This window comes from Lemur catta, chromosome 11 (genome assembly GCF_020740605.2).
Source record: "Lemur catta isolate mLemCat1 chromosome 11, mLemCat1.pri, whole genome shotgun sequence".
Taxonomy (NCBI): Eukaryota; Metazoa; Chordata; class Mammalia; order Primates; family Lemuridae; genus Lemur; species Lemur catta.
This window is the reverse complement of record NC_059138.1, coordinates 9,708,735-9,736,573: the sequence shown is the minus strand read 5'-3', so window position 1 is coordinate 9,736,573 and position 27,839 is coordinate 9,708,735. Positions and strand designations below refer to the sequence as shown.

General features: G+C 38.1%; 2 protein-coding genes across 2 annotated transcripts in view; both read left to right on the top strand.

The window, feature by feature from the left end:
• The window catches only part of LOC123646921 (olfactory receptor 6B1), a 70,508-nt gene that overhangs the window by 2,409 nt on the left and 40,260 nt on the right, over window positions 1–27,839 (top strand). The window lies entirely within an intron of this gene.
• Window positions 450–22,607, top strand: LOC123646938 (olfactory receptor-like protein OLF3). Its single transcript, XM_045564125.1, has 2 exons — window positions 450–585; window positions 21,655–22,607. The coding sequence occupies exons 1-2, from the start codon at window positions 450–452 to the stop codon at window positions 22,605–22,607; spliced, it is 1,089 nt and encodes a 362-aa protein (XP_045420081.1).

The window sequence follows — 27,839 nt, the reverse complement described above, 5'->3', positions numbered from 1 at the left end:
TATGCAGGGCTGTGTTCTTTCTGGAGGATCTAGAGGCCAATCCATTCTCCTTACCTTTTCCAGCTTCCAGAATGCCGTCCCCCCACCCCAAATTCCCTGGCTTGGGGGCCTTTCCTCCATATTCAAGGCCAACAATCTTGTGGCTCTGACTTCTGCTTCTGTTGTCACTGCTCCTTCTCTGAGTCTCCTGTCCACCCCCACCTTTCACTTAGAAGGACCCTTGTGATTACATTGGGCCTATCCAGATGAGCTCTCATCTCAAGGTCAGCTGATTAAGCAGCCTTAATTCTATCTGCAACCTTAATTCTCCATTGCCATGGAACATTGTATATTCACAGTTCGGGGAATCAGGATGTGGACATCTTTAGGGGGCCATTTTTCTGCCTATGATAGAGGGTCCATTAACTTCTATCTCAGTGTCCTCCTCTGTTACTCTGGGGATAGTGATCATGTCTACAGGATTGCTATATGGAATAAATGAGCTAATGCAGATAAAGCACTTAAACCAGCGCCTGACACATGCCAAACCCTATGTGAATGTTTGCTATGACCATAGAGATGTACAGATCCTTCCAGACCTCTTCCGTGAGTTGAATCACACAATTGCCAGTGACCTCACTCTGGCATAAATAAGACCTTCTCCCTGCACTGTGGGTTCCTTCACCTCTGCTGCTGGTTCTTTCCTCCTTGCAGCACCTTTCTCAAAAGCAAACCCTTCTACTCCCCTTCTGAGCCAGTTTGACCTGTTTTCCTTTTATGCCCTGGATCTAACAGGCCTCCCTCAATTCTAAATCCTGCTTCCCTTTAATGCTCATTTCCCTTAGGTCTTTCTGTTCATCTTCTCTCTTTTGTATTACTCATCTTCATCCCTCAGTTAATTTAGTTCTTTTCAGGTAGGAAGCTTAGGAAGTAGAAGATTTTGTCAGCTGACCACTTGCCTTGTCCTCTCACTGCACTTCCTAGCCACTGAAAAGTTGCTGCTCTTCAGAGTTGTAACACACACAGTATTGTGTAAGAAAGGTCATCCTAAGCTCCCAGAGGCTGTCAGTACTAAGCTTGGGGTCTGGTGGGGCACCCCTCTCTCCTCTTTTCCTCCCAGGCTCAGAGCCAGTCCACAACATGCAAGTCAGAGGAAAAGTGGATGGGGATGGAGGGGCAGAGACACTGGGGGGGGGCGGGGCTGGGGGCAGCCAGTGGGGAAAGGAGGGGAGCAGAGTGGAAAAGCCTGGCGCAGATCCAGGTGGTCTGTACGGCTTGCTGGGTGGAGGGGGTTCCTCCACTGCACTGGCCCTGAGTCCTTCCAGCCCCCGAAACACACACACACAGCACCCAGAGGACTGGCCAGTGACCTCAGCCTCGGGATTTTGTACTCCAAAAGCACTGGCATCTGAATTTCAAGGTCATGCTCCATCTCTACCTATGCAAATCCCTTCTGCTGCCTTCATTTCAGTGGTCCTTTTTTTTTTTTTTTCCAACATAAAGGAGGAGATTGGGTGAGATGTTTTAGATATGAAACTCTGTGATCAATAGCACAGGAAAAACAGACGCAACTAAAAATGGTGGGTTTGGCCTGTGTGTTTGGAGAGAGAGTGGGGGCGGGCAGGCTTATGTCCTGTTGACTGTCAGATTCTGAGAGGAGGAGGGACCTGGCAAGAGGGAAATGCAGCTGTCTTGGCAGAGAGAACATGAAATGAGAGAATGAGAAAGAGAGATAGCTCAACCTCAAGGAACCCTGGTGTTTTAGAAACACTCAGTCTACAATCCCCAAACACCCACTTGCCCCACTGGTGCCCCCAGACACCCCATTCCACTGCACAAACACCCAGATGCTGGCTTTTTCCTCTCATCATAGTCAGAAGCTACCCCCTCTATGCTGGTAGCTGGGTGCATTCACTTCTAGAAACCTCCCTTGTCTGCCCTCTAATCTCAGGCCAGGCATGGCAGGGTTGTTCTGAGGGAGATTCAACTTGCAGGGAGGTGAGAGAGTGCACAGCTTGGAGATTTAAAAAGTAAAGGAGCAAGGGAGAAGAGAGTCATAGTGTCCCTCTGATCTCCTCCTACCATGCTAGATTGGGATACCAAGGGGTTTGGTGACCTGAAATGCACTTCCTACAATGCTACTATAATAAGGGGGTGGGGAGGAGAGAGAGAGAGAGAGGGAGAGAGAGATTAGAGCACCTTTCTGATTCCCTTCCTCCAGACTTGATTGGTAGCTAGAAAGGGTGAGTGGAGAGGGTTGATGCTGAATTCTAGAACCAGGCCTTGGTGACTTGGTCTGTAGATCTCTCTCAGCTTTATGAAATCTATAGTCTTGTCTATAGGTTAGGAAGCCTAAACCTGGACCCACTGTTGAAAATATGGCAAGGTAATTTTTCTCGATATGTCGTAAATTTCATAGTGCTTTGCATTTCCCATCCTCTCCCCAACATCTCTGTCAGGTAGCTAGGATTTGTAATTCCTCACCTCAGGTACTTTGTCAGTGCAGAAAGCCAAGAGTCAGGGCCACTTCATGGGTGTGCAACCACTGCAGTTGCACAGGGCCTCACACTCAGAAGGGCCTGGGGTTCAGAAGAGACCCACCCTTGGTTTAATGCCTTGCTGTTGCCATCTTGAAATTCTTAGTATGTTTTGAATAAGAGGCCCCACATTTTCATCTTGCACCTGGCCCCCAAATTATGTAGCCAGTCCTGCAAGGCATCTTGAAAGAGTCACTTCTCAGAAAAACCCTGAGCCACTGAAAAGGTGTTTAAAGGTGCTTAGACAGTGAGGCGAGGATGCGAGAGCCTTGAAAAACCAGCAAAGCCAAGAGGAGAGAATGCAGAGTCAAGGAGTAGGGTCCATGCACCCCAGGACAGCGATGATGGGGCTGACCTATGCATGTCTTGTCATTGTACCCCAAAGAGCTGGCCAGACTTCAGAGGGGATAGCTGGGACCCTGACAATGATTCTGGCAGAATTTTCTGTTAACTCAGTGGGATAGGATCTCACTGTCAGAATTAAGTTGATTTAATAAAAAAAAGAACATCATTTGTTTTACATATATAATATTTTCCACTGAGAAGGACACATACAACATGAGCAAGCAGAAAGATTTTTCCAAATTCACCTATAATAGAGGTCACAAGCCAGCAGCCCAGGCTAGGCTTGGTCCCCAGAGGTGTTTTGGGAGCCTGGATAGTAGTTTGAATCTTTTTATTAATTTCCAACATTAAAGAAATTGGGAGATTTTGCCTAAGGATCCAGACTCCCAGGTTCTCTTGAATAGTTTGAAAATTGAGTGTCCGAGGGCCTGCGTTACGTGGCACAGCAAGCTCAGGCTCCACGTAGAAGAGTGCTGTGTTGGCTGCACTGTCCTCCACTCCCATCATCCCACACCAGGCCCACTTTGCTTGTTTACATTACTGCCTGACCTCTGTAAGCCCTGGGATTTGTAATCATGTCCTAAATGTTTCCCAACCATCCCTTTCACTGCATAGCATTGCTCTGGGGGGATAAAGCGAAATTCCTGCAGTGTCGCAACTTGAGTTGAGAAAGTGAACACAGAGTCACAAGGAGACCTGATAGGCCTTGAATTCAATAAGGAAACTGAAGAATTGCTCAGGTAAGTGGCTGTCCACACGTGAACATTTCAAATATTCTTACATACGATGTACAGGGGGTTTCTCCACGTGGTTGGGGTGTATCCAGCTCTCAAGGCACGGTGCTCTTGAACTGGGGAAACCGTGAGTGCTGCTGTTTTCTTTGGTCTCTGAGAAGCCACTGGTGGAGATAAGAAGAGGTTTCTACACTTGAAGGATTTTGTTCAGACTTTTCCTGGGGTTACTCATCATCTCAGTTCACTATCTCAAGATTGGACGATGCTAGTGAGAATTCTTAGTGTTTTGTAAACTCACTTCTTTCCTTAGCACAATTTCTCAGGGTATGGAGAAGCCATTGGCAGAAAGAGTTGGGGATAGTATTTAAACATCATTCCAAGATGAACCAGATGCTTATTTTTCACAGAAGCAGAATTTGGAACCAAATAGCCTGGCTTCAAATACACATTCTCATGTAAGACATAATTCGAAGAGAGCCCATCACCCAGCAAGTGCTTGGAAAATGCTGTGTATTTATGATTAAGTTATATTCACTTTTAGAAGTTTATGGAATAAGGTTGTGTTCCATTCCTACTTTGATTTATGCTATGAAATATATTTTATGCTCTGACAACTAACTCTATCTTTCTTTCCCTCCCTCCCTCCCTCCCTCCCTTCCTTCCTTCCTTCCTTCCTTCCTTCCTTCCTTCCTTCCTTCCTTCCTTCCTTCCTTCCTCTTCTCTTCTCTTCTCTTCTCTTCTCTTCTCTTCTCTTCTCTTCTCTTCTCTTCTCTTCTCTTCTCATCTCCTGTCCTGTCTTTTCTTCTCTTCTCTTCTCTTCTCTTCTCTTCTCTTCTCTTCTCTTCTCTTCTCTTCTCTTTTCTTTTCTTTTCTTTTCTTTTCTTTTCTTTTCTTTTCTTTTCTTTCTGACAGAGTCTCACTCTGTTGCCCGAGCTAGAGTGCCGTGGTGTCAGCCTAGCTTGCAGTAACCTCAAACTCTTGGGTTCAAGCAATCCTACTGTCTCAGCCCCCCAAGTATGTAGGACTACAAGCCTGTCCCACAATGCCCGGCTATTTTTTTCTATATATTTTTAGTTGTCCAGTTAATTTCTCTCTATTTTTTAGTAGAGACAGGGTCTCACTGTTGTTCAGGCTGGTCTCGAACTCCTGACCTCTAGTGATCCTCCCGCCTCGGCCTCCCAGAGTGCTAGGATCACAGGCGTGAGCCACTGCACCCGGCCTGATAACTTTCTTTAATTTGTGTGTGTGTGTGTGTGTGTGTGTGTGTGTGTGTGTGTGTGTGTTTTTCTGGAGACAGAGTCTTACTCTGTCACCCAGGCTAGAGTGTCATGGCATCAGTCTAGCTCACAGCAACCTCAATCTTCTGGGCACAAGCAATCCTCCTGCCTCAGCCTCCCGAATAGCTGGGACTACAGGTGTGTACCACCATGCCCAGCTAATTTTTTCTATTTTTAGTAGAAACGGGGTCTTGCTCTTGCTCAGGCTAATGTCCATCTTCTGACCTCAAGCAGTCCTCCCATGTTGGCCTTCCAGAGTGCTAGGATTACAGGCGAGAGCCACCATGCTCAGCCTAAATTAATTTTGATAGATATTGGCAGAAGGTAATCTATCTTTCTGGTATCTTGGAAATGTCTTCCATTGCCTTCTACCAGATGTAAACATTTATGCCAACCAACACATTCGTGGAAAGATTTCATCTATTCTCTTTCACGGAATTCTCAAGTATTCCCAGTTTTTACATTATCTAATAAAAAATTTATGAGCTGTTTTTCTCCTGGTCACTCAGATATATTGCATCCATACCCTAAACCTAAACCTGCAGCCTCTCTCTCCCTCTCCTCCACTCCCCTCTTCTCCTCTTCTCTCCTCTCCCTTCTCCCCTCCTTCTCCTGCTCTTCCTCCTTCTCCACCTCCTCCTTCTCCTTCTTCTTCTCTCTCTCTCTCTCTCAATCCCATTTAGGAAATTCAAATAGGGTGGTTTGGAGAAAGGAAAAAATGCCCTAACATCCTTCTAAGGGAAGAAAAACAATATATTTTAAAGCATAATACAAAAAATGTCTTGACAGCTCTGGCTCATCCTTGGTGTACTCTTCTGCCTAGAAGGCAGCAGGTTCTTTTGACATTGATTATAAGAAACCTCCTAGTTTTGGATACTTTAAAATATGGAGAACATCAACTACTATTTTATTTGAAATATATTAGAAATATAGTGGACAAAGGAGTATGTAAAATGGAGCCATAAAGACTCAATCAACACTATACAAATTGTCCAAACTCTAGAGGAGTTTAAAGTGCAGGAATGTTTTTTCCCTTAATCATTTGAGAGTGCATTGCTAAAATAATGTCCCAATCACCCCTGAATTTTAAGGTAATTCTCCTATATAAGCATCATACAACTATCACAATCAGAAAAGCTACCATTGATATATCATTATCATCTAATTTTCAGACCCTATTTGAATTTTGCCAATTATCCCAATAATGATATTTGTAATAATAAGATGTCGTCTAGAGTCACATGCTCCATGTGGTTGTCATGTCTCTTTAGTCTTTGGTTTGGAACAGTTCCCCAGTCTCCTTGACTTTTATGACCCTGACACTTTTGAAGATTACAGGCCAGTTATTTTGTATATCCTCAATTTGGATTTTCCTGATGTCTCTTTATGATTAGTTGAATTTTAACAGGAGTATCACAGAAGTGATGCTGAATTCTCCATTCTGTCAGATGTCACATGATCTAAACTGATCCCACAACTAATGATGTTCATGATCTCTACTTGATTAAAGTGGCATCTGCCAAGCAGTTGACAGAAAGTTGTTTCTTTAGCAAAAATTTTTCATTTTGCTCTCTTATAATACAGTTCTTTAATGCTATTTTGATTTAGTGTATGCTACCTTATGGCCACACACTCTCTCTTTTTCCAAACATTGTGGCAATGGCATCACTAAGGCCACTAACTTGGCCTTTTTTGTAGTTGCACAGTTTTTGTGTCATTATCATCCTGTTTTATTTGAGTACTTAGAACATTTATCTACCTTTTTTTGAATATGCAGTATCCTTTATTCCTAATTTATATGTAGGAACATCACACCATTGGTCTCCAACATCTCAGTTTTAAGACATGCATTAATATGCAGAAAGTTTATTTCTTCGAGCTTGTACAATCCTTTGTGTGGAAGACTAGCCAGAGAAATTCTTTTGTTGTGTATAAAATCAAAATCATAATAGAATTATTTGTTTAAATGTTAGGTTGTTGGAAAATTGAATGTAAAAGGCAATTTTGATTTTCAAAAGAAAGAGGAGGAGAAGTTGAAATTGAAGGGAAGGGCAGAAGAAGGTGGAATGAGAAAAGTATACCAGGAAGGAAGGGCTGTGTCCTCCTCTGACATCAGGAGTCGATCCGGCACCCAGGTCTGTGTGCCAAGGGTGAGAGCTGGGTGGAGGATCGCGGCCTCTGCCCCCAGCATGGGGGAGCAGGGGGTGGGAGCGCTCAGCTCCGAGGGTTGTGTAGCGGAAACACAAGACGGAACAGAGAGAACTCGGGGAGGTCAGCCTGTGCACTGTCGCTAACTCCTGCGCGATGCCGAGCAATTCTTCTTGGGACCTCAGCTTTCAAGTCGTGGGACTGAGGAGAGAGGATGCCCTTCCAACCAGCGTAAGGAACAAGGAACAGGTCAGAACTGTGAAATTCTGAGATGAGAAAAACAGAAACATAAGCATCTAGAAAACCTTTGCCCCCGTGGGCTCGCAACGTCTCTAACCCACAGCTTCCCTTGTGCCACACGTTCCCAAGGATCTCACCCCACGCCCTTTGTGACTTTCTCTCTCAGCCTCTCCCCTAAGGAGCTGTCCACGTGCCCCTCATCCTTGCAGTCTGTTAAGCTAAATTTGTCATATTCCAGAAACTCTTAGAAGTAAAACGTCCTCCTTCCTGCTACCATCCCAGCTCCGACGTGCTTAGAGAGAGATTTATCTTCAGAGACGTGATGAGGAGACAGACAAACAGCTTGGAGGTTTAAAGAGGAGGAAAAGAGGAATTATTGCCTGTAAAAGTCTCCTTTTTTCCTTCTGGCCTTAAGTGGAAGTTGGACGGGGCTGGAGCTTTGTGGTGTAGAAGGGCTCTGATTCAAGGAGGTTTATAAAGACAGCCTGTGGGGGTTTCTTTGGTTAGGAAATTTATAGAGCTGTGTAGAAAGAAGTTACAAAACCATTTAAAAATTGTTTAGTTATGTTGAGATGTGCTTTATTATTATTGTTACCATTTTTCAGAATCAATTTCTTTCTCAGGCATTGCTTCTGACATAGCCTTCTCACTGAAGAGACATTCTGCACAGTTGGAGGTTGCTAGTTCCAACAGGCTTTGAAAATTACTACCACGGGGCTATCAGGTAAAGGAGCATAAAGGAGAAGAAAGGAGGTTGTTTTGCATTAAACTAACCCACTAAATAAGTATGGTTTTAAAAGCTGAGCTGCCTTCTAGGAATGGAAAGAATTAGTCATGGGCCAGGTCTTTGCAACTACATGCCCACAGAGCATCTCTTTCTGTTTTTAGGTGGGTGGGGCAAGGAGGAAGTGTTTCCTTTAGGCAAAGTAGCTAAACAGCACAAACCAAATGTGTTCTTTCAAAGAGCTTCAAATGCCAAGCAAGGCAAATAGACCATTGCAGTGGCAGCTGGCAGGCAGGCAGATTAGCCAGGCTTTCTATAGAGACTGTTGGCTTCTGAAAACCCTAAAGCAGCTTCTCTAACTAGCCATGTGGTTCACTGTGCTCCATGGACATTCTCTTGCCTTAGTGCAAATTGGGGGCTCTGCTTAGAGGGAGGGGGTTAAGGGAAAGTTGATGCCTTTGTGATTATTTGAAGGCCTCTTCCTGTGGTAAGAGACTGAATGAATAGCTAAAGGAAAAATTAAAAAAAATATTTAAGGCCTGGTGTTAATTTTTTTTTCATGAAGAATTTAAATAGAAAGGTAAAAAGATAGAAAAAAATCTCCCATTATTACAAGATCCAAAGAAAGCTATTCTGAACATTATTAAATATTTATTTCTTCCTTTTTAAATTTCTGTTTTAAAAACTGGGTGCTAATTGTGCTTAATTTATTAATTAATTTCTTCAACAATTTTTAAAACTTTTTATATTGAAATAATTGTAGATTCAGAGGAAGTTACAAAAAAATGTACAATGTACCAAAAAAGTACCCTAAACTTAAGTTTTTTCTAATAGTAACACCTTGCATAATTATAGTAAAATATCACAAACAGGAAAGAGACATTGCTGCAATCTACAGAGCTTATTCATATTTCATGAGTGTTATAAGCACTCATTTGTGTGTATGCATATGTAGTTCTACATTATTTTACCATGTGTGTAGATTTGTGTAACCACCACAATCAAGATACATAACTATTCCATCACCACAAGGCTCCCTTATGCTACCCCTTTAGAACCACATGCATCTCTAACAACATATAATAATAATTATAATTTTTGTACACTTTCTATGTGCCAGACACCATTCTGAGCATTAGAATTGCATCACTGAGCAAGTAAAGGTCCCTGCTCTATTGAGAAGAGACAGAAAATAATTTTAAAAATGAATATATAATATATATTAGGTGATGCATTCTATAGATAAAAATAAATTTTAAAAATTGCTGCTATTTCTTGACCAGCTTGTGGATTTAGGCAGTGGGCTAAGAATGCAACATGCATAGCTGTTTTGTTCCTCATAGCAATCTGATGAGGGAGATATCATTATCAGCATTTTGCTTATGAATAAAATAAGGTTTATAAAGATTAAGTGATTTGCTCAAGACTACAAAATGAATAAGTAACATATGCAAGTTCATAATGTGTTTTTTAAAAAACCCTAGCAAAAGCATTCTTCTGTGTCATTACCAGCTCTTTTTAAACATTATTTTTAATTTCTACATAATATATTTTGGTGGCTATCCAAGGTACAGGCTATGCTAGGAAATGTTTTGAAAAGCAATTCCTCTCTTGCAGGTTATGGCAGAGTCTATAGTGCTACTCTGTGTATTCCATGACATTTTCTAGCCTTCCTTTTATTCAGGATAGGGGACATGTGATTAGTTCTGGCCAAAGGGCTGTGAGTAAAATGATGTGGTTCACTTCTGGTCAGAAGCAATTAAGATATGAGTTTTTCATATTCTCTCCCCAACCCCAGTGCCTGTGACAGCCACACATTGAGATAGCAGAATCTAACAATGGAGCGAGTCTAGATCCCTCATCAATGGATAGAGGAGGGCCCCTTTACTTGCATCTTTGTGGGAAGAAGAAATAAACTGCTGTGCAAAGCCACTGTGTTGTTTATTTTCACAGTGTAGCCTAGAGTTAATTATCTTGACTGATATATGAGCTATTTATCTTGGGCCATTTTTTTGACTATTACATACAATACTGCATCAAAAATCAATGTGGCTTAAATATTTTCTATATTTGAGATTATTTTCTTGGTATAGATGACTAGAGGTGGAATTAATGACTTAAAATTTCTGAGGCTTACTTCCAAGTTGCTTTTCAAAAGGTTGTTTCTACTAAAAGTCCATTGAGTTGAGTGTCATTTTTCACTAGACTGTCAGAATCATTAATCATTAAGATCAAAATAATATATTCAGGCACATGAAACCACGGAGTAAATCTCATTGTTATTTTGTTTCATATTTATTTGATTATTGGTGAAGTTAACCTTGTTTTCATACATGTGATTTTTAATAGCTTTATTGAGGTATAACTGACCTATAAGAAATTGCACACACTTAAAGTATAAAATTTGATAAGTTTTGACATCTGTATATGCCAGTGAAAACATTACTACAATCAAGATAATAAACATATTTATCACCACCAAAACGTTTTTTATGCCCATTTATAATTTCTGTCTTTTGCCCATCCTCAAACTTAAAAGATGTTGCTCCTCTATCTTTAGGTTTCGTAGTTGATGATGATAAGTCTGTTGTCATCATTATCTTTGTACTTTTGTATATAAATGTCTTTATTTTCTTCTGGCAATTTTTAAGATTTTCTCTTTATCACTGGTTTTAAGGAATTTGATTATAATATGTCTTGGCGTAATTTTCTTCATATATTTTGTACCTAGAGTTCAACAAGGTTCCTAGATCTGTGGATTTATAGTTTTCATCAAATTTGGTAATTTGGGGGGTATCATTTCTCCAAATATCTCCCCAGTTACATGTCAATTAGACCAACTGAAGTTGTTGCACATTTCATGGATGCTCTGTTGAATTTTTTGGTCTTTTTTCTCTTTGTATTTCCTTCTGAATAGTTCCTATTGCTAAATTATCAAGTTCACAAATCTTTTCTTCTACAATGTACCACCTGTTATTAATCCCACTCAATTGTGTTTTCCTCTCAATAATTGTATTTTTCATCTCTAGAAGTTAGATTGGCTCTTTTTTGTATCTTCCATGACTATAATTAACTTTTTGAATGTATATGTTACAATTGTAATAATTGTTTTACTGTTTTTGTCTGCTAATTCAAATGTCTGTGATAGTTCTGGGTCTTTTTTAAAAAATTATTTATTTAGGTTTTTAGAGACAGGTCTTGCTATGTTGCCCAGGCTGGAGTGCACTGGCTATTTCACAGGCATGCTTATAGGGCACTACAGCCTCAAACTTCCACCTTAAGCAATCTTCCTGCCTCAGCCTCATGGATTGGTCTCTTTTGATTGATAGAATTTCCCTCTTAAAATTGGTCATATTTTCCTGCTTCTTTGTGTATGTGGTTGAAAATTGTTGTGAATTTTATCATTTTGAGTGATGAATATTTTTGTACTCCTCTAAATAGTTGTGAGCTTTGTTCTAAGATTCAGTTAAGTTACCTGGAATGAGTTTGATTCTTTTGGGTCTTGCTTTTCAGATTTGTGAGGCAGGACCAGAGCAGCATTTACTCTAGGGGTAATTATTCGTACTACTGAGGCAAGTTACTCTAGTTCTCTATTCAATGGCTCTTGAATTATGACGGTATTTTTGGGTCTGACTGATGGGAATAGGCATTACTTCTGACCCATTGTGGTATTGGATTTTGTTCCCTTTAATACTTTTAGGTGGTTATTTTCTGGCCTCAAGTATTTTATAATGGTTTATAATAGCCAAAACTCTTGTGAAGGAATTAGAAATTTGAAAGATTTACACTACTTCCTTTTAAGACTTATTATAAAGTTACAATAATCAAGAAAGTGTGCTGCTTCTTTTAGAAACACCTGCACATATTTGGGCAATATGTTGTCAAAAAGGATTCCAAAGAAATTTAATTGGGAAAGGAAGGTCTTTTGAACAAATACTTGTATCTCACACCACACACAATACCTAACTTGAGATTTGATCATAGATCTAAACATAAAACTAAAGTTATAATGCTTCTAGAAGAAAATATCTTTAAGATCTTGGGGTAGACAGAGACTTTTTAGAAAGGGTACCTGAAGTGCCAATTATATAAGAGAGTTTATAAATTTGACACTTCATCAAAATTAAGACTTCTCAACATTGAAATACACTGTTAAGAAAAAGAAATGGCAAGTTACAGAGTGGGAAAAATATCTGCTGGGTATATATGCATGTATGTATATCTATCTGCCTATTTCTTACAACAGAATGAAGATATATTCAAAATATAGATATAACTCTGAAAAATCAGTAAGAGGCAAATAACTCAGTAAAAATAGGAAGAAAATTTAAACAGACATTTTATGAAAGAAGATATGAAAATGATCAAATAGCAAATAAAAAAAAAGATATTTGACACTATTAATCACCTAGGAAATACAAATTAATATCAAAATGAGACACAATTCCCACTCTGTAGAATTGCTAATGCAAAAACACTGACAATATTGTGTGTCTGCAAGTGTGTGGAACAATTCTAACTTCTATACATTGCTGGTGAAAGTGTAAAATGGCACAAGCATGTTGTAATGCAGTTTGGCAGTTTCTTATAAATAAGTTCATATCTCTATCTCTACATCTCTATGTATATACACACAGACAACACACATATTCTAGAAACCAGCAATTCCACTATTAATATTTACCCAAAAGATATGAAAACATATTCTACAAAAAGACTTGAACAAGAATGTTTATAGCTACTTTCTTCATATATTCATATAGTCATTAGCAGGAAGATGGATAAATAATATGTACTAAATAGTATATTACTAAAATACAATGCAATGCAGCAATAAAAAAGAACAATTACTGATACTCCCAACACATAGATGTATCTTTAAAACTTTGCATCGATTATTATAGCCTTGTAGTGTAATTTAAAGTCAGGTAATGTGATGCCTCCAAATTTGTTCTTTTTGCTTAGGAATACTTTGGCTATTTGGGCCCTTTTTTGGTTCTGTATGAAGTTTAGGATTATTTGATCTAGATCTGTAAAAAATGACATTGGTATTTTGATGGGAATTGCGTTGAATCTGTGATTCACTTTGGCAGTGTGGACATTTTAACAATGTTGATTCTTCTAATTTATGAGCATGGGATGTTTTTACATTTGTTTGTGCCATCTGTGGTTTCTTTCATCAGTGTAATGGACACTGAAAACTAAGAAGGGGGGAAGAAAAGGAGGAGGGATGAAAATCTACTTATTGGGCGTACACTGTTCTGGTGACAGGTGCACTAAAAGCCCTAACTTCAAGCGTGTCACAGTGGGAAACCTCCTCATTTGTGACTCTGAAAATCAAAATGATGTAGATCTTACTATGCAATATATCCAGCATATGTGCATTCAAAATTATAGTCTGGATTACTTCACTCATGAATGGACTTGCATTTTATACTTAATTCTTCTTATAGGGTATAAAATATAAAATATTACTAAGTTAATCTGTGGGTTAAATCCTTTTCCCCTATGTTTTATTCTAGAAGTTTCTAGAGTTTTAGATCTTACATTTAAGTCTTTAATCCATTTTGAGTTGATTTTTGTATATGGTATAAGATAAAGATCAAATTTTATTTATTTACATGTGGATATCCATTTTCCCCAGTGCTGTTTATTGAAGAGACTGTCCTTTTCTGAAACATTGTGTATTCTTGGCACCTTTGTTGAAGAGTAGTTGACTTTATATATGTGAGTTTATTTGAGGGCTCTCTGTTCTGTTCCATTGGTCTAGCTATGCCTGTTTTCATGCCATATTACACTGTTTTGAGTACTATAGCTTTGTAATATAATTTGAAATCAGAAAATGTGAAACCCTCAGCTTTGTTCTTCTTGTTCAAGATTCCTTTAGCTATTCAGAGTTTTTTCTAGTTACATACAAATTTTAGGATCATTTTTTATATGTGTGTGAAAAATACCATTGGAATTTTAATAGAGATTGCATTGAATCTGTACAGTACTTTGAGTAGTATGAACTTTTTGATAATACAGGTTGAGTATCCCTTATCCAAAATGCTTGGGACCAGAAATGTTTCAGATTTGCATATTTGCATATATGTAAGGATATATCTTGGGGACAGACTCCAAGTCTAAACACAAAAGTAATTTATGTTTCATATACACCTTATACACATAGTCTAAAGGTAATCTTATTTTTCTCTTGGAGATGCTGAATAAACTATGTGTTCTGTACCTGTATTTTGACTGTGACCTGTTACATGAGGTTGTGTATGGAATTTCCCCTGTGGCATCATGACAACCCTCAAAAGCTTTGTATTGTGGAGCATGTCAGGTTTTGGATTTTTGGATTAGTGATTCCCAACCTGTATTAATTTTTCTGACTCATGAATGTGGGATATCGTTCCATGTATTTGTGTCTTATTCAATTCCTCTCATCAATGTTTTATAGTTTTCAGTGTATAAATCTTTTACATCCTTGGTCAAATTTATTCCTAAGTATCTTATTCTTCTTGATGCTATTATAGATAACATTGTTAATTGTAACTGTTTTCTTGATTTCTTATTTGAATAGTTTGATGTTAGTATACAAAAATGCAACTGATATTTGTGTATTGATTTTCATTTACAACCTTACTGAATTTGCTTATTAGTTCAAATAAGTTTTTGGTGAAATCTCTAAGGTTTTTTGTATATAAGATCATATCATCTGCAAAGAAAGTTAATTTTACTTCTTCCTTTCTAATTTGAATGCCTTTTATTTCTTTTTCTTGCCTAATTGCCCTGGTTAGGACTTCTAGTACTATGTGGAATACAAGTGGCAAGAGTGGGCCTCCTTGTTTTGTCCCTGATTTTTGAGAAAAAGCTTTCAACTTTTCACCCTTGAGTATGATGTTAGTTGTGGAATTGTGACATATGGTTTTTATATTATTAAGGTACATTTTTTATACCTAATTTGTTGAGATTTTTTTTATCATAAAAGGATATTGAATTTTGTCAAATGCTTTTTCTACATCTATTGAGATGATCATATTTTTCCTTTTTAAATGTGGTGTATCACATTCATTGATTTATATATGTTGAACCATCCTTTTATTTTATGGAAAAATTCCAGTTAATCATAGTATGATTTTTTATGTGCTGTTGAATTCAATTTGCTAAGTATTTGTGTGTCTATATTTATTGGAGATGTAATTTTTTTTCTCATAGTGTCCTTGTCTGGCTTTGGTATCAGGATAATGATGCCAACTTTATAAAATGTGCTTGGAAAAATTCCCTTCTCTTCAATTTTCTGAAAGAGTTTAAGAAGGATTTGTATTAATTATTCTTTAAATTTTTGGTAGATTTCACCAATGAAGTCATTAGGTCATTAACTTCTCTCTGATGGGAGATTTTTTATTACTGTTTCAATGTCTTTACTTGTTATTGCTCTTCTCATACTTTCTATTTCTCATGATTCAGTCTTAATAGGCTGTATGTTTCTAGGAATTTATTCATTTCTTCTAGATTATCCAATTTATTGGCATATCACTATTCATAGTATTTTCTTATGATACTTTGAATTTTACTGTTATCACTTGTAATGTCTCCTCTTTTTTTTTTCTGATTCTATTTATTTGCATCTCCTCTCTTTTTTTCTTAGTCCAGCTAAAGGTTTATCAAGCAGTGGGACTGCTGGATCGAATAGTAGATCTACATTTATTTCTTTGAGGAATCTCCATATTATTTTCCATAGAGATGTATTAATTTGTAGTCCCACCAACAGTGTTTAAGCATTCCTTTCTCTGTGCATCCACACGAGCATCTATTATTTTTTGACTTTTTAATGGCCATTCTGATAGGGGTAAAATGGTATCTCATTGTAGTTTTAATTTGCATTTCCCTGATGATTAGTGATGTTGAGCATTTTTTCATGTTTCTTGGCCATTTGTCTATCTTCTTTCAAAAAACTTCTATTCTTTTTCCCACTTTTTGATGGAGTTATTAGTCCTTTGCCAGATGTATAGTTTGCAAATATTTCTCCCATTCTATAGGTTGTCTATTCACTCTCTTGATTATTTCCTTTTCTGTGCAGAAGATTTTAATCTAATTAAGTCCCATTTATTTTTGTTGTTGCTATATTGCCTTTGGGGTTTTAGACATAAATTCTTTGCTTAGTTCAATGATCAAAAGGGTTTTTTCCTACATTTTCTTCTAGAATTTTTATAGCTTATGTTTAAGCCTTTAATTCATTTTGAATTAATTCTTATATATAGTGAGAGATAGGGGTCTTATTTCATTCTTCTGCATGTAGCTATCCAATTTTCCCATCATTATTTATTGAATAGGGCTTCCTTTCCCCGTATATATTGTTGTCTGCTTTGTTGAAGATCAATTGATTATAGGTAGATGGTTTTATTTCTGGGTTCTCTATTCTGTTCCATTGGTCTATGTCTCTACTTTTATACCACTACCATGCTGTTTTGGTTACTATAGCCTTGTAGTATAATTTGAAGTCAGGTAATATGATGCCTCCAGATTTGTTCTTTTTAATTAAGATTGGCTATCTGGGCTTTTTTTTTTTTGGTTCCAAATGATGCTTAGGATTATTTTTTTCAGATCTGTGAAATACAAATGTTTATTGCAGCACAATTCACAATTGCAAAGATGTGGAATCAACCTGAGTGCCCTTCAATTCTTGAGTGGATAAAGAAAATGTGGTTCTATAGATATACCATGGAGAAAAAAATGTACTGGACATCCATCATATTCACAATTCTCACAGAAGCCCATTAGACTCTTTCCAGGGGAGTGAGGGAAAGTCCAAAGGCGGAGAATTGGTGTTTATTCCAGGTTTGGATTCAGGCCCAGTTACTGCTCACTAGAACTGGGGCACTGAGGGCTAAAAGTTTGATTTGGACTATAGGAAAACATCTTAAAACCTCAGAAAGCTGGCTTCTCTGAATTTTTGGAGTAACCTAAGGCTTCAGTGAAGGTGTTAGAGGAGAGGAATGGAAAAGAACAGCCTACCACAGGGAGAAGAGGGCAGCATCCTGCCCTTGCAAATTGGGAGTGGTGAGAGCAATTAACATTCTAATGCAGGAAGCTCCCAAGGGGACACTGTCAGCTCCACACTGCCAATGGAACTGCTGCCAAACTTCATTAGGTCTGTGTTTCAGCTGTTTTCAGAGCACTTGTCAATTTCCTCCCAATAGTGTCTCCCATAATCATAATTAGTCCTTAGCGATTTATGAGTCCAGGAGCCCAAAAAATTTAGAAATATCTAATCTATATGGTCTGTCACTTTGTTGGAGGGAAGCACTCTTCAAAAATCAACTTAAACCTAGAGTGAAGTAGACACACCTATTTTGTCAGACGCTGATTAATGTTTGAGAGACCTCAGCAGAATGTAGGGGTATAGGTTTAGAAGGGACGGAAATAGAAGTGATTGGACTTGTGAGGGACTTTGAATCAGGAAATATGAAACAAGGCTGGTGAAATCTTTTCATAGTAAGTATCATAGCAAATGTAAAATAACTCTGCTTTATAGAAGCTTGAGACTTGGGTACAATTTTTTTCAACAGCCTTCTTAATTCCAATGTTTAGAACTGACGTAGAGAGAGAGTGACACTTAGGGAAGACGCCTAGAAGTATAAAATCTTTAGTTAGTTATTGATATGGATTAGCAGGTGGTGGGAATATTATTATATTACATTAGCAGAAAAAAATAAATTGTCAATTGCTTTAAAGCATCCTATCTCAATTATTTCCCTAAGGATTTGGTCCACGTGATATTATGCTTTTTATTTTAATAACAGAAAAATGGAAATGTAAGTTGATTAGTGGCTTATTCAAAGACCTTCAGCACTCAGAGAGTGAACTGGAGCTAGAATTTAGGTCTCTTAACTTTTATTCTGTGGTTGGTTCCTCCAGAATTGGCTGTAGGGGTTGCACTGTGAAGACTGGCCAGGCTGAGAGAATTATACTGCAAAAGAAGGCCCTAGTCTTAACTGCAGTCGACACGAGATATAAAGAGGGTGAGAATTTACACAATGAAGCCATAATAAAATATGTCACCAAAGGTGAATGTAAGAGTTGCACATGTTTGAGAAACTGGGTCTAAATAATTGGACTCATATATGTGAAAAATGAAAAATCAGGTAGTCAGACCAGACTGCAAGAAGATAACATGACCCCATAGAGAAAAAAATAACTTTTTCTTTCTGGATATCAAACTCATGTTTGAGAAATTAGCCACCCAAGAGGCTGTGGGGCTCCGTTTTCAAACATTAGGATGTTGCAAATATTCCTTCTCATGATGCACCCAGCATTTACATCAACCAAATCTTCAGTCATGAGTCAGAGAAATCTTCCTCTAAATGAAAATGCCATTGCTATTGATAGCTCAGCTTTGTAAAGGTATGGCTCTGAGTTGTTTTGACTAGCATGAAGGAAACATTTACCTTTATGTGCTCTGCTTCTGTATTTAAGACTTTGTTTATAATTGTGTAGAACCTCAATACAAACGGGTAAATAGGTTCAAGGCTAAATGGATAGGTTTTCTTTATTTGAACAAAAAACCATAGCTAACTAAAATTGAATTTTCTAATTAGCTTATATAAAAAGTTAATTAGCTTTTCTAATTAACTTATATAAAAAGTGTTGTACTGAAATCTGAAAAAAAATTTTTTTTATTCTCTGCCATGGAATCAAGGCATTGTGGTTCTATTTGCTGTAACTATTAATAGCTGGATAATGGGGGAAGGCACAGGGTGGTGCTTTTAACTAGGATCAACGAAAGTAATATTGTAACAATGAAGAGTAGGTCTCTGTTGTCCATACCCGATATCTAATTTTCCCTAAAATTTCAATATCATTCCTCATCCCTTCCCCTTTTGTAAGGGTCCCATTTTTCTACTCTTTCATGACCTATTTTAAAGGGTCACAAAAAGATCAGGTAATTCATATTTTAAAACTACCATTTAGAATAATTATACCTTAAAATTCACAAAGAAGACAATCTCAATAAAAGTAATAAGTTATTAATATTGGGATTTCAAGCATTAGTGATGGCAATAAGGAGATAATTTGTAGCAGAATATTTCAATGGTAACTTTCTTATTATATCACTTATTGTGTTCTATTTATTATGCCCACAGTAATTACCCTACATCCACCACATTTCATAAAACACAGATATGAGGAAGTCTCTCCTTCTTAGTCCAAGGAAATGAACCACAGAGGTACGTCATTGTTCAATACTGTGCTCTGAACAAACAGCATAGATTGTTTATTTTTGAATAGACAAAGCTCAAAATATATAGAGAGGTATGGTTTGAGATGTGTTCGTTATGAGAGTAATATGACCCAAAAGATGTAAAATAAGATTTCATTGTTTATTAAAAGAAAATTAGGTACCTACAAAAAGATAAAACATCTGGAGTTGGATGAATACTGAGAAAAGAACACAAAACGGGTTTGTACAGGAGGAAGATCTAAATAGGACTGACTCTTACCTGTGATCATTGTTCAAAACTAGCTTTTGAACAAAAGCTGTGTTCCTACCCCTATACTAAGAGGATATTGACATCTCATTTGTACAGAAGAAATTGAACAAATATTCTCAAAAGTTTATTTTTTGATGGTATCTTTCACTGATGTTGATATCAATTAAAACACAAGTTTAGGGATAGTTTCAGATCATCCAAACCACTGGAGTTGAGAAGACTAAGCGTTAGCCTCTCACACCAAGTGTTTGGATCTGCAACACACTGACTTTCACTTATTTCATTCTTCATTCAGAACACAGACTAGGAATCCAGGTCTATTTAAGTCAAAGCTGAGTCTAAAATAACGTAGAGATGGTCTTAACTGTAGGTGTGCTAAGCCAATATGTTTCTTCCTTCATTTATCTTTTAAAATACAGATACTATTACTATTTTCTCTATCTACCATGAATTCAAGAAAGGATTCTATGGCTATAGAAAACAAGAATATTTGGATATTATTTTAAATTTAAATTATTTTAAAGTCAAGGCAATGCTAAATACAGTCTTTGATGGGTTAAAAATAATCAGATGACATATCCATTTAAGTATTAGCAGGATATTTTACTAAAATACTTTGTTCTAAAACATACACATGATAATAAATATTACAATTTGTTACAATTAATAATATAAAATATAGACAGGATAGGACATATTATTAAGAAGTTGAGACCATGGCTCATGCCCGGCCTCAATCCCAGCTCTTTCAGAGGTCAGGGCAGGAGGGTTGTTTCAGGTCAGGAATTTGAGATTAGCCTGGGCAACATAGTAAGACTCCCATCTCTACAAAAAAATAAGTGACATATTTTATTATGGCCTCATAACAGTGAGGGCATGGTGGCACATGCCTTTAATCACAGCTACTTGGAAGGCTGAGGTGGGAAGACAGCTTTAGCCTAAGAGTTTGAGGTTACAGTGAGTTATGATCATGCCACTACACTTCAGCCTGGGCAACAGAGTAAGACTCTATCTCTCAAAAATAATAATAATTTGCACACCCCCATATGCCCAGGATGTCCTTAATCCTCTACCTGATTTTTCACATATATGAGTCCAATTATTTAGATCCAGTTTCTCAAACATGTGCAACTCTTACATTCACCTTTGGTATTTGACTTCCTGCATCAAGCAGGTTTAGCCCCTACACTTCTCCAAAATGGGTGGGGGCCAGCCATCTGCCTTCTTGGGCAGGGGTTCTTGTGGTGGGCTCTGAGGTTGGGCATGGAGACTAGCTGTCTAGGGACTCAAGCTAGATTGAAGTTCCCACCATGCTTCTAAAGATGACCAGCCCAGCTTTGCAGATGGGCTATGAAGTTGGCTATCTTCAATTGGGCACCACAGCTGGAAGGAACACAAGATCAGTGTGATGGTCACTACGACCTCTACCTCCTTTCTTTGTTTCTCTCTTAATGCATGTAGTCTAGCTGTGCTGTTACCCCAAGTGTTCTCTATGAGGTAAGACCAGATTGGGCTTTCCAGAAAGCATCTTGGAATATTAGGGAGGCTGAATGACTGCCTCCAGGTTTCTCAATCTTTTTTAGACACTGTGGGCCCAGTGAAATACTCTTTGTTCAGTGTTGTGATGATTTGAGGAAGGGGGAGGAAGAAGGGGTGGCATGGTCAAAATGAAACCATTCATCTTACCATTCTAATTCAGTTTTCCTTCAGTGGACCATATGGGTGTCCCAGGTTTGTTTCAAAGTATTGGGGTTTCCAAAAAGAAGTTCTGCTCTGTGGATAGTTGCTAGAAGAATTTTTTGTTGGGGGTAATGGAGCCTGGGACTTCATATTCTGCCAGCTTGCTGACATCACCAAAAAAACCCTCTATGCCATGGACACTGAGGTAAGTTAGTAAGGATGTAAAGCTTCCAAATATTATACTGCATTATCTACAGCTTTAACTGACCTCCCTGTGACATATGTCCTTATGAAAGCTCTACTATTAATATCTCTCTGATGCAAAGTAAACAAACTGCATATTGGGATCAAGCTGGTTTTCTTGGCCTCATGAATGATCTAAAAATTTGGCTAAGAGTGGCAGGTTGTATACAGTATACATTACTGAGATGTTATTCTTATGGTTCTTTGATTCAACAGCTTGTGTTTTTCTGACTCTCTCTGCAGATTAATATTACTCACATTTTTCAGTGGGAACAGATAACCAGACACAGGTGGCCGAATTTATTCTCCTCAGACTGACCAGTGACTGGAACACTCAGGTCTCTCTTTTTGTTCTGTTCTTGGTAACATACCTCATGACATTGACAGGGAACTTTCTCATTGTTCTCCTGATCAGACTGGACAGCCGACTCCACACTCCCATGTATTTCTTTCTCACCAACCTCTCCCTTGTTGATGTCTCCTATGCCACAAGCATAGTCCCTCAGATGCTGGTGCATTTTCTTGCAAAACATAAAGTCATCCCACTCCTGAGCTGTGCAGCCCAGTTATTTTTCTCCCTGGCATTGGGTGGGATTGAGTTTGTTCTCCTGGCAGTGATGGCCTATGACCGCTATGTGGCTGTGTGTGACCCCCTGCGATACTCGGCTGTCATGCATGGAGGGCTGTGTGCTAGGTTGGCCATCATGTCCTGGGTCAGTGGCTCTGTCAACTCTCTCATGCAGACTGCCATCACCTTTCAGCTGCCCATGTGCACTAACAAGTTTATTGATCATATATCCTGTGAACTTCTAGCTGTGGTCAGGCTGGCTTGTGTGGACACCTCCTCCAATGAGGTCACCATCATGGTGTCTAGCATTGTCCTTCTGATGACACCCTTCTGCCTGGTTCTTTTGTCCTACATCCGGATCATCTCCACCATCCTGAAGATCCAGTCCACAGAGGGAAGGAGGAAAGCCTTCCACACGTGTGCCTCTCACCTCACGGTGGTTGCCCTGTGCTATGGCATGGCCATTTTCACTTACATCCAGCCCCGCTCCAGTCCCTCTGTCCTTCAGGAGAAGCTAATCTCTCTGTTCTATGCCATTTTGACACCAGTGCTGAATCCCATGATTTACAGTCTGAGGAATCAGGAGGTGAAGGGGGCCTGGCAGAAACTATTAGGGAAATTCTCTGGGTTAACGTCAAAACTGGCAGGTTGATGATTCATGATCATCACTGAGAAAAAAAAGCTTTGCCTCAGTCTTCTCCACCAAACTCAGATGTGACAGACCTGAACCACATTGCCGTGGCAACCAGGGAGGATATGGCGTACTGTGTGCTGCTGACGTTACGTAGGAGGCTGAGTGGTGATGTTGGGGTGTGGGATGTGGGGGTATTTTTATCTCACAGCAGCATGTTCAGTGGAGTTAGGCACTGCTGTAAATGAACTTCCCACAGTTACTCAATCTCCTATCTTATGGCCTACCAATAATTGAACAAAATATATTACTTACTGTTTTGATTTTTCACATTGTTTGTAATCATGGACCTATTCATGGATTTTACCTGGACCACTGGTTCTTATGCATATACATTTTGAGAAAAGGTGTATGCTGTTTCCATTGGGAACAAAATGTATTTTTAACATTTAAGACTACTTAAAATAACGTGTGTAGTGTGAAGCCACGTGCATAATTGTGTGAGTCAACACTCTGAGAAGAGTGTTGTCAAGGCTCAGTAAGATGTTTTTGCAAGAGACCTACTGAATATGGATATAATGTCTTTCTCTGAGTTCTGGTTGTAATTCATTGGAGAAATATCAACTAAAGGACTTGTTTTTATCTTAATAGGGTTATAATTAATGGTTGTTTGTACTGAAGACTATTATTGGCCAGGGAAAAGTTAAGTTTCACACACTACTTGAAATATTCAATCAGTTTCAGAGGAATTTTACTGCATATATAAGGGGTATCATTTAAAATGTTAAAATTGTCCGATTTCTGAAAAATGCATAAACTCTTTCTCTGAATCTTTGGAAACAAAATAAGCTCATAAATGAGATAATATATAAAATACCAAAGACTTAGTTAATCTAAGAAAGGGCAGACTCTCCAGCCAAAGCTAGTAAAAGCTAAAACAATTGTATTGTGGATTTTGGGGCATGAGGAGAGGTCACCCGGCTGTGCAAATGTTAGCCTCAAGTCTCCCACTAGGACTTCTCTTGTCCCTCCTCACACGCATAGTGAACCTTTGTGAATCTAGTGGCATGGGCTTGTCTGAGCATACACCTCGCCTCTGAAGAAAAGCCTAAACAATACAAAGGAAGGGGAAAAAATAACTGAACAAAGGACAAGGAAGGGGAAAGAGGTGAAAGAATATGATAACAGCTCCAAAGGAGTTTAAGTCCTTTCTTCCTTTTGTCTCTTCTTTAAGTCAGTTGATTTGCAGTTTTTATGTTCGGCAACACAATATCACAGGACCTGAGGATTCAAACAGAGTTCAAGACTCATATAATACAAAGCCCATTTGACATTTGAGTTTTACCTTCATAGTAACATAAGTCTAAATTTTGCAAGATAGGGAGGCATCACAAAATGTTAGTGCTAGTGAACTAAATTTCTATTGGTGTTAATTTGAGCACTATCAATGAAGTCTATGTGTCAGTGTCAATGAATGGTTGTGGGACACAACGGTCAACTTGATACAGTCCTGACAAGAATATGCTCACATAGTAAGGAAGACAGATGATGAAGCAATTATAATGCGTTGTGGTAAGTGTTGTTGTGAGAGCAATCAATCCCATTGGAGGTGATTGCAGGAGCCTTCCTATGAAAGATCTCTTGGGTTGAGACCAGATATATCTTGTCCAGATGACAAGAAAGCCAAACAAGGAGCAACTTGTACAAAGTTGTAGAGATGGAGACAAGCATGAGAGTCTAAAAAATGTTGAAGCTCAATGTCGGGGAAGAGTGAGGGAGTAGTAAGGATAAAGCAAGTGGGTAGACACGGTCAGATCTAGGAAGCATTGAATGTTAAATTTCTTTTAACTTGATCCTGATAGAAATGGGGGCCTGTAAAGATTTTTTTAGTAGGATTGCGACTTGAAAAAATGTACATTTTTGAAATGTCACTGTGCTATGAGATGACAGAAGAAAAGATTAGAGGCAAGAAGGCCAGCTAGGTGGATGCTCCAGTAATGCTGTTGGGACTTTAGGAAAGCCTGAGTTAAGGGAGGAGCAATGGGGAAGAGAAAAGTAAAGTCATGTTGTTTAATAGAGATTTTAGATAAAACACTTCATCTCTCAGATTGGAATTTCCATACAAATCTCATTCCTCTTCTAAAATGTTATAATGCTGTCTGAATATTCTGTAAATTGTGTACTAAATTGGAAAATTTACCACCATGAACACACCTATATAAAATGGTATGAAAAAGATAAGAATAAAATTAGTCAAAAATACAAATATACAGATGATACATCAAGGAGGAAAATATGTGAAGATGCTATATCCTCATTTCTGTGACTGGTCACGTGGTCACAGTGTTTGTGACATTTCTCCATCAACCATCTCATGATCCTTTGCCCAGAAACAGTATCTTAGCATGTTCGGGTTCTTTACCTGAGGGATTATCCAAATCTTCCTTCCCAGGAAGCAGAAATACTGAGAGTGGGCGTTAGGTATGTAGAAACATACTATTGTAGCCTCATATTCCATCTATTAAATTTCTATTTTTTATCTTTTTTCATTTTATGCGCCTTTTTTCAGGGTTAAATTTTCTCAGTAAATTAAATTGTCCAAAAATTAAATTAGTTGGATCACCTTAATCCAGAAATGCTGATCATTTAGAATACTGCAGGCATTTCTAATTCATAGCTTCTTTTGAAAGATATTCCCAATAGAAGGGAAGAACATACTACTGATAAAGGGAAAAAATAAAATGATACTCTATACTTTCTTGTTCATTTAACCATTAAATATAAAGTTTCTAAAAGTTAGACACTGAAAAGAATTTGAAAATAAAATCTTTTTCAGTAGTTAATAACATAAAAACATCACTGAAGGTTTTCCTTTAAAAAAAAGCTTAATGTCAATATGTATAAAAATTAATTTGTTCAAATAAGAATCTAAATAAGACCCATACATTACAATTGTCTGCTACATCTCTAAAGATCTTTTTAACCTATAGGTTCATCTTGAATACCCCTTTTTAATCACTGGAATTTTTTTTTAATAAAACTGCATTTTTTGCCCTGGTTGAATTTCCTGTGCAGTCTGGATTTTTAAATGACATCCCTAGATGGTAATTTTATATGTTCTTTCAACTCTTTATCTCTTTTAGCTCTAGAGGCTTGATCAGATTTAAGTTTACTTTTTTCTGGCAATAGCATTTCATAGATGGTTTCATGTACTACTAGCAAGAGATAAACAATGCTTCCTCCCCGCCCCCCCGAGGGATTATTATAGTTATATTGCCTAGATCAGGATTTCTCAACAGTGACAAATGTCTATTGACATTTTGGGATGAATAATTCTTTTTCCTCTGCATTACAGGATATTTAGCAACATACTTGACATCTACCTCTTAAGGAGCAACCTCCTCCCCACCAGGCATTGCCAAAATTGCTCCTGACAGAGGACAACTGACCCAGCTCCATTAATTTATTAGGAGTTGCAAGATGTTGAGAGTCTGTGCTCCCTTTCTCTTCATCATCTGGAATACAGTTATAAATAGAAATTCCCCCTTACCTTCATCTTCCTGAGCTATAGTTAGTATAGGAGAAGCAGAATAAAATTTTTATTATTTCTCTTTACATTGCCATTTTTTAATATAACATAAGAGGTCATTTTTATCATTATGATCTCATTGATATAAAATTATTTGATATGTCTTAATCTGCTTCAGTTATTGTCCTTATTGATGTTCAAATTGACCCGTTTGTGGTGAATGGGAGCCTATTTCAGTTTCCTATTTCTGCTGTAAGACAGTACCACAAACTTTGTGACTCAAAACAATACAAAATTATTATTTTACAGTAATGGAATTCAGGGTCTAAAATGGGTTTCACTGGCCCACAATCAAGGTGTCATCAAGGGTCTTTCTGGAAGTCTAAAGAAGAATCTATCTTCTTGCTTCCCTGCTCCCTGAGGTGAGCTCCATTCCTTGGCTCCGGGCCCTTCTTCCATCTTCAGGGCCAACAGCACAGCACATCTCTCGCTAACTCTGGTCTCTGCTTCCATCACCACATCTCTTTCTTCCAGATCCTCATATCCTGCTGTTACAAGAACTCTTGTGATTATAATGGGACATTTTGTCTTCTGCTAGCTTTGGATTTGGGTTTGAAGTTTTGGTAGGATGAAGGGCATCTTCTGCCTTCCTGCAGCAGCTGATGCACCTGCACCTGCACCTGCGTCATGAAGGAGGCTTCCTCTGGTTTTTTGCCTTCTCCCAAACATTCCTGTGAGGACTGTTCTAAGTCTGAGGAGAAAATCTTGAGAATAAGTGTGAACTCCTCATTTATCTGTGGCTCTTAGACATTCTATACTCATACTACCTCACACTCAGCCTTCAGCAATTTGGTAAAGCAGTTCTTACTAGCTCCTATGGTGGCCCTATTTTCCTCTCATGCACAGCCTAGGTAAGGCAGAGCTCACATCTCTCTCTGGAGATACCTATCTTTCCTTAGTTTCTCTGCAACCTTAGCTCTCTTATCAATTCAAGAATAGTTATGAGTTTGTGGATTATCAAACCTTCTTCTGTTTGAGGACAGAAGCAATGCTCTTTCTAGCTTTCTACCACCTAAGTGGAAGCTAGAATAAGCTCAATTACTTTTTTTCCTTTTAAGTAGAGTTTATTTTTAGAGCAGTTTTATATTCACAGAAAAATTGAACAGAATGTACAGAAATACACTCCTTGTCCCTGCCCGTACCACACACAATCTCCCCTGTGATCAACATCCATCTTCAGAATCATACATTTTTAATTACTTTTTAAGGTCTGTCTTAAGAGACAAAGTATAAATGGTAAAATGTGTGTTAATTTTCAACGAAGTAAACTGTGACAATGGCAAATAATGCTTTTTAGGCCAAGGAATTATAAGCAAACAAACCACTATGCTGGAATTAGCTTACTCTAATTATATGTATAATTCCTGGGAGGAAGTAATTTGTTATATTCATGTTCTTTTTTGCAATAGAAGGGGTATGAATTGATGGTAAATATTAGTGTGCTTTATGAATGCTTCTCAAAGGAACTCATTCAATTTCTAGATAGACATCTACAAAGTGATCTTCATAAATGAAATGGATAGGTAGATGGTGGTGCTGAGGAATTGCTGGGTATTTGACATGGTGGATGAATAAATAAATGGATAAATGATTCACTGAAAGGTGCATGATAGATAAAGAATACATCAGAGAATGGTACTATGCTTGGATTCTCTCAAAATTAT

Bases quoted from the DNA above. Each gene is read 5' to 3' on its own strand.
- LOC123646938 (XM_045564125.1), top strand. From the start codon at position 450: ATGTCTACAGGATTGCTATATGGAATAAATGAGCTAATGCAGATAAAG. The intron at 586-21,654 runs GTGAGTTGAATC...CACATTTTTCAG, and splicing joins GATCCTTCCAGACCTCTTCC to TGGGAACAGATAACCAGACA.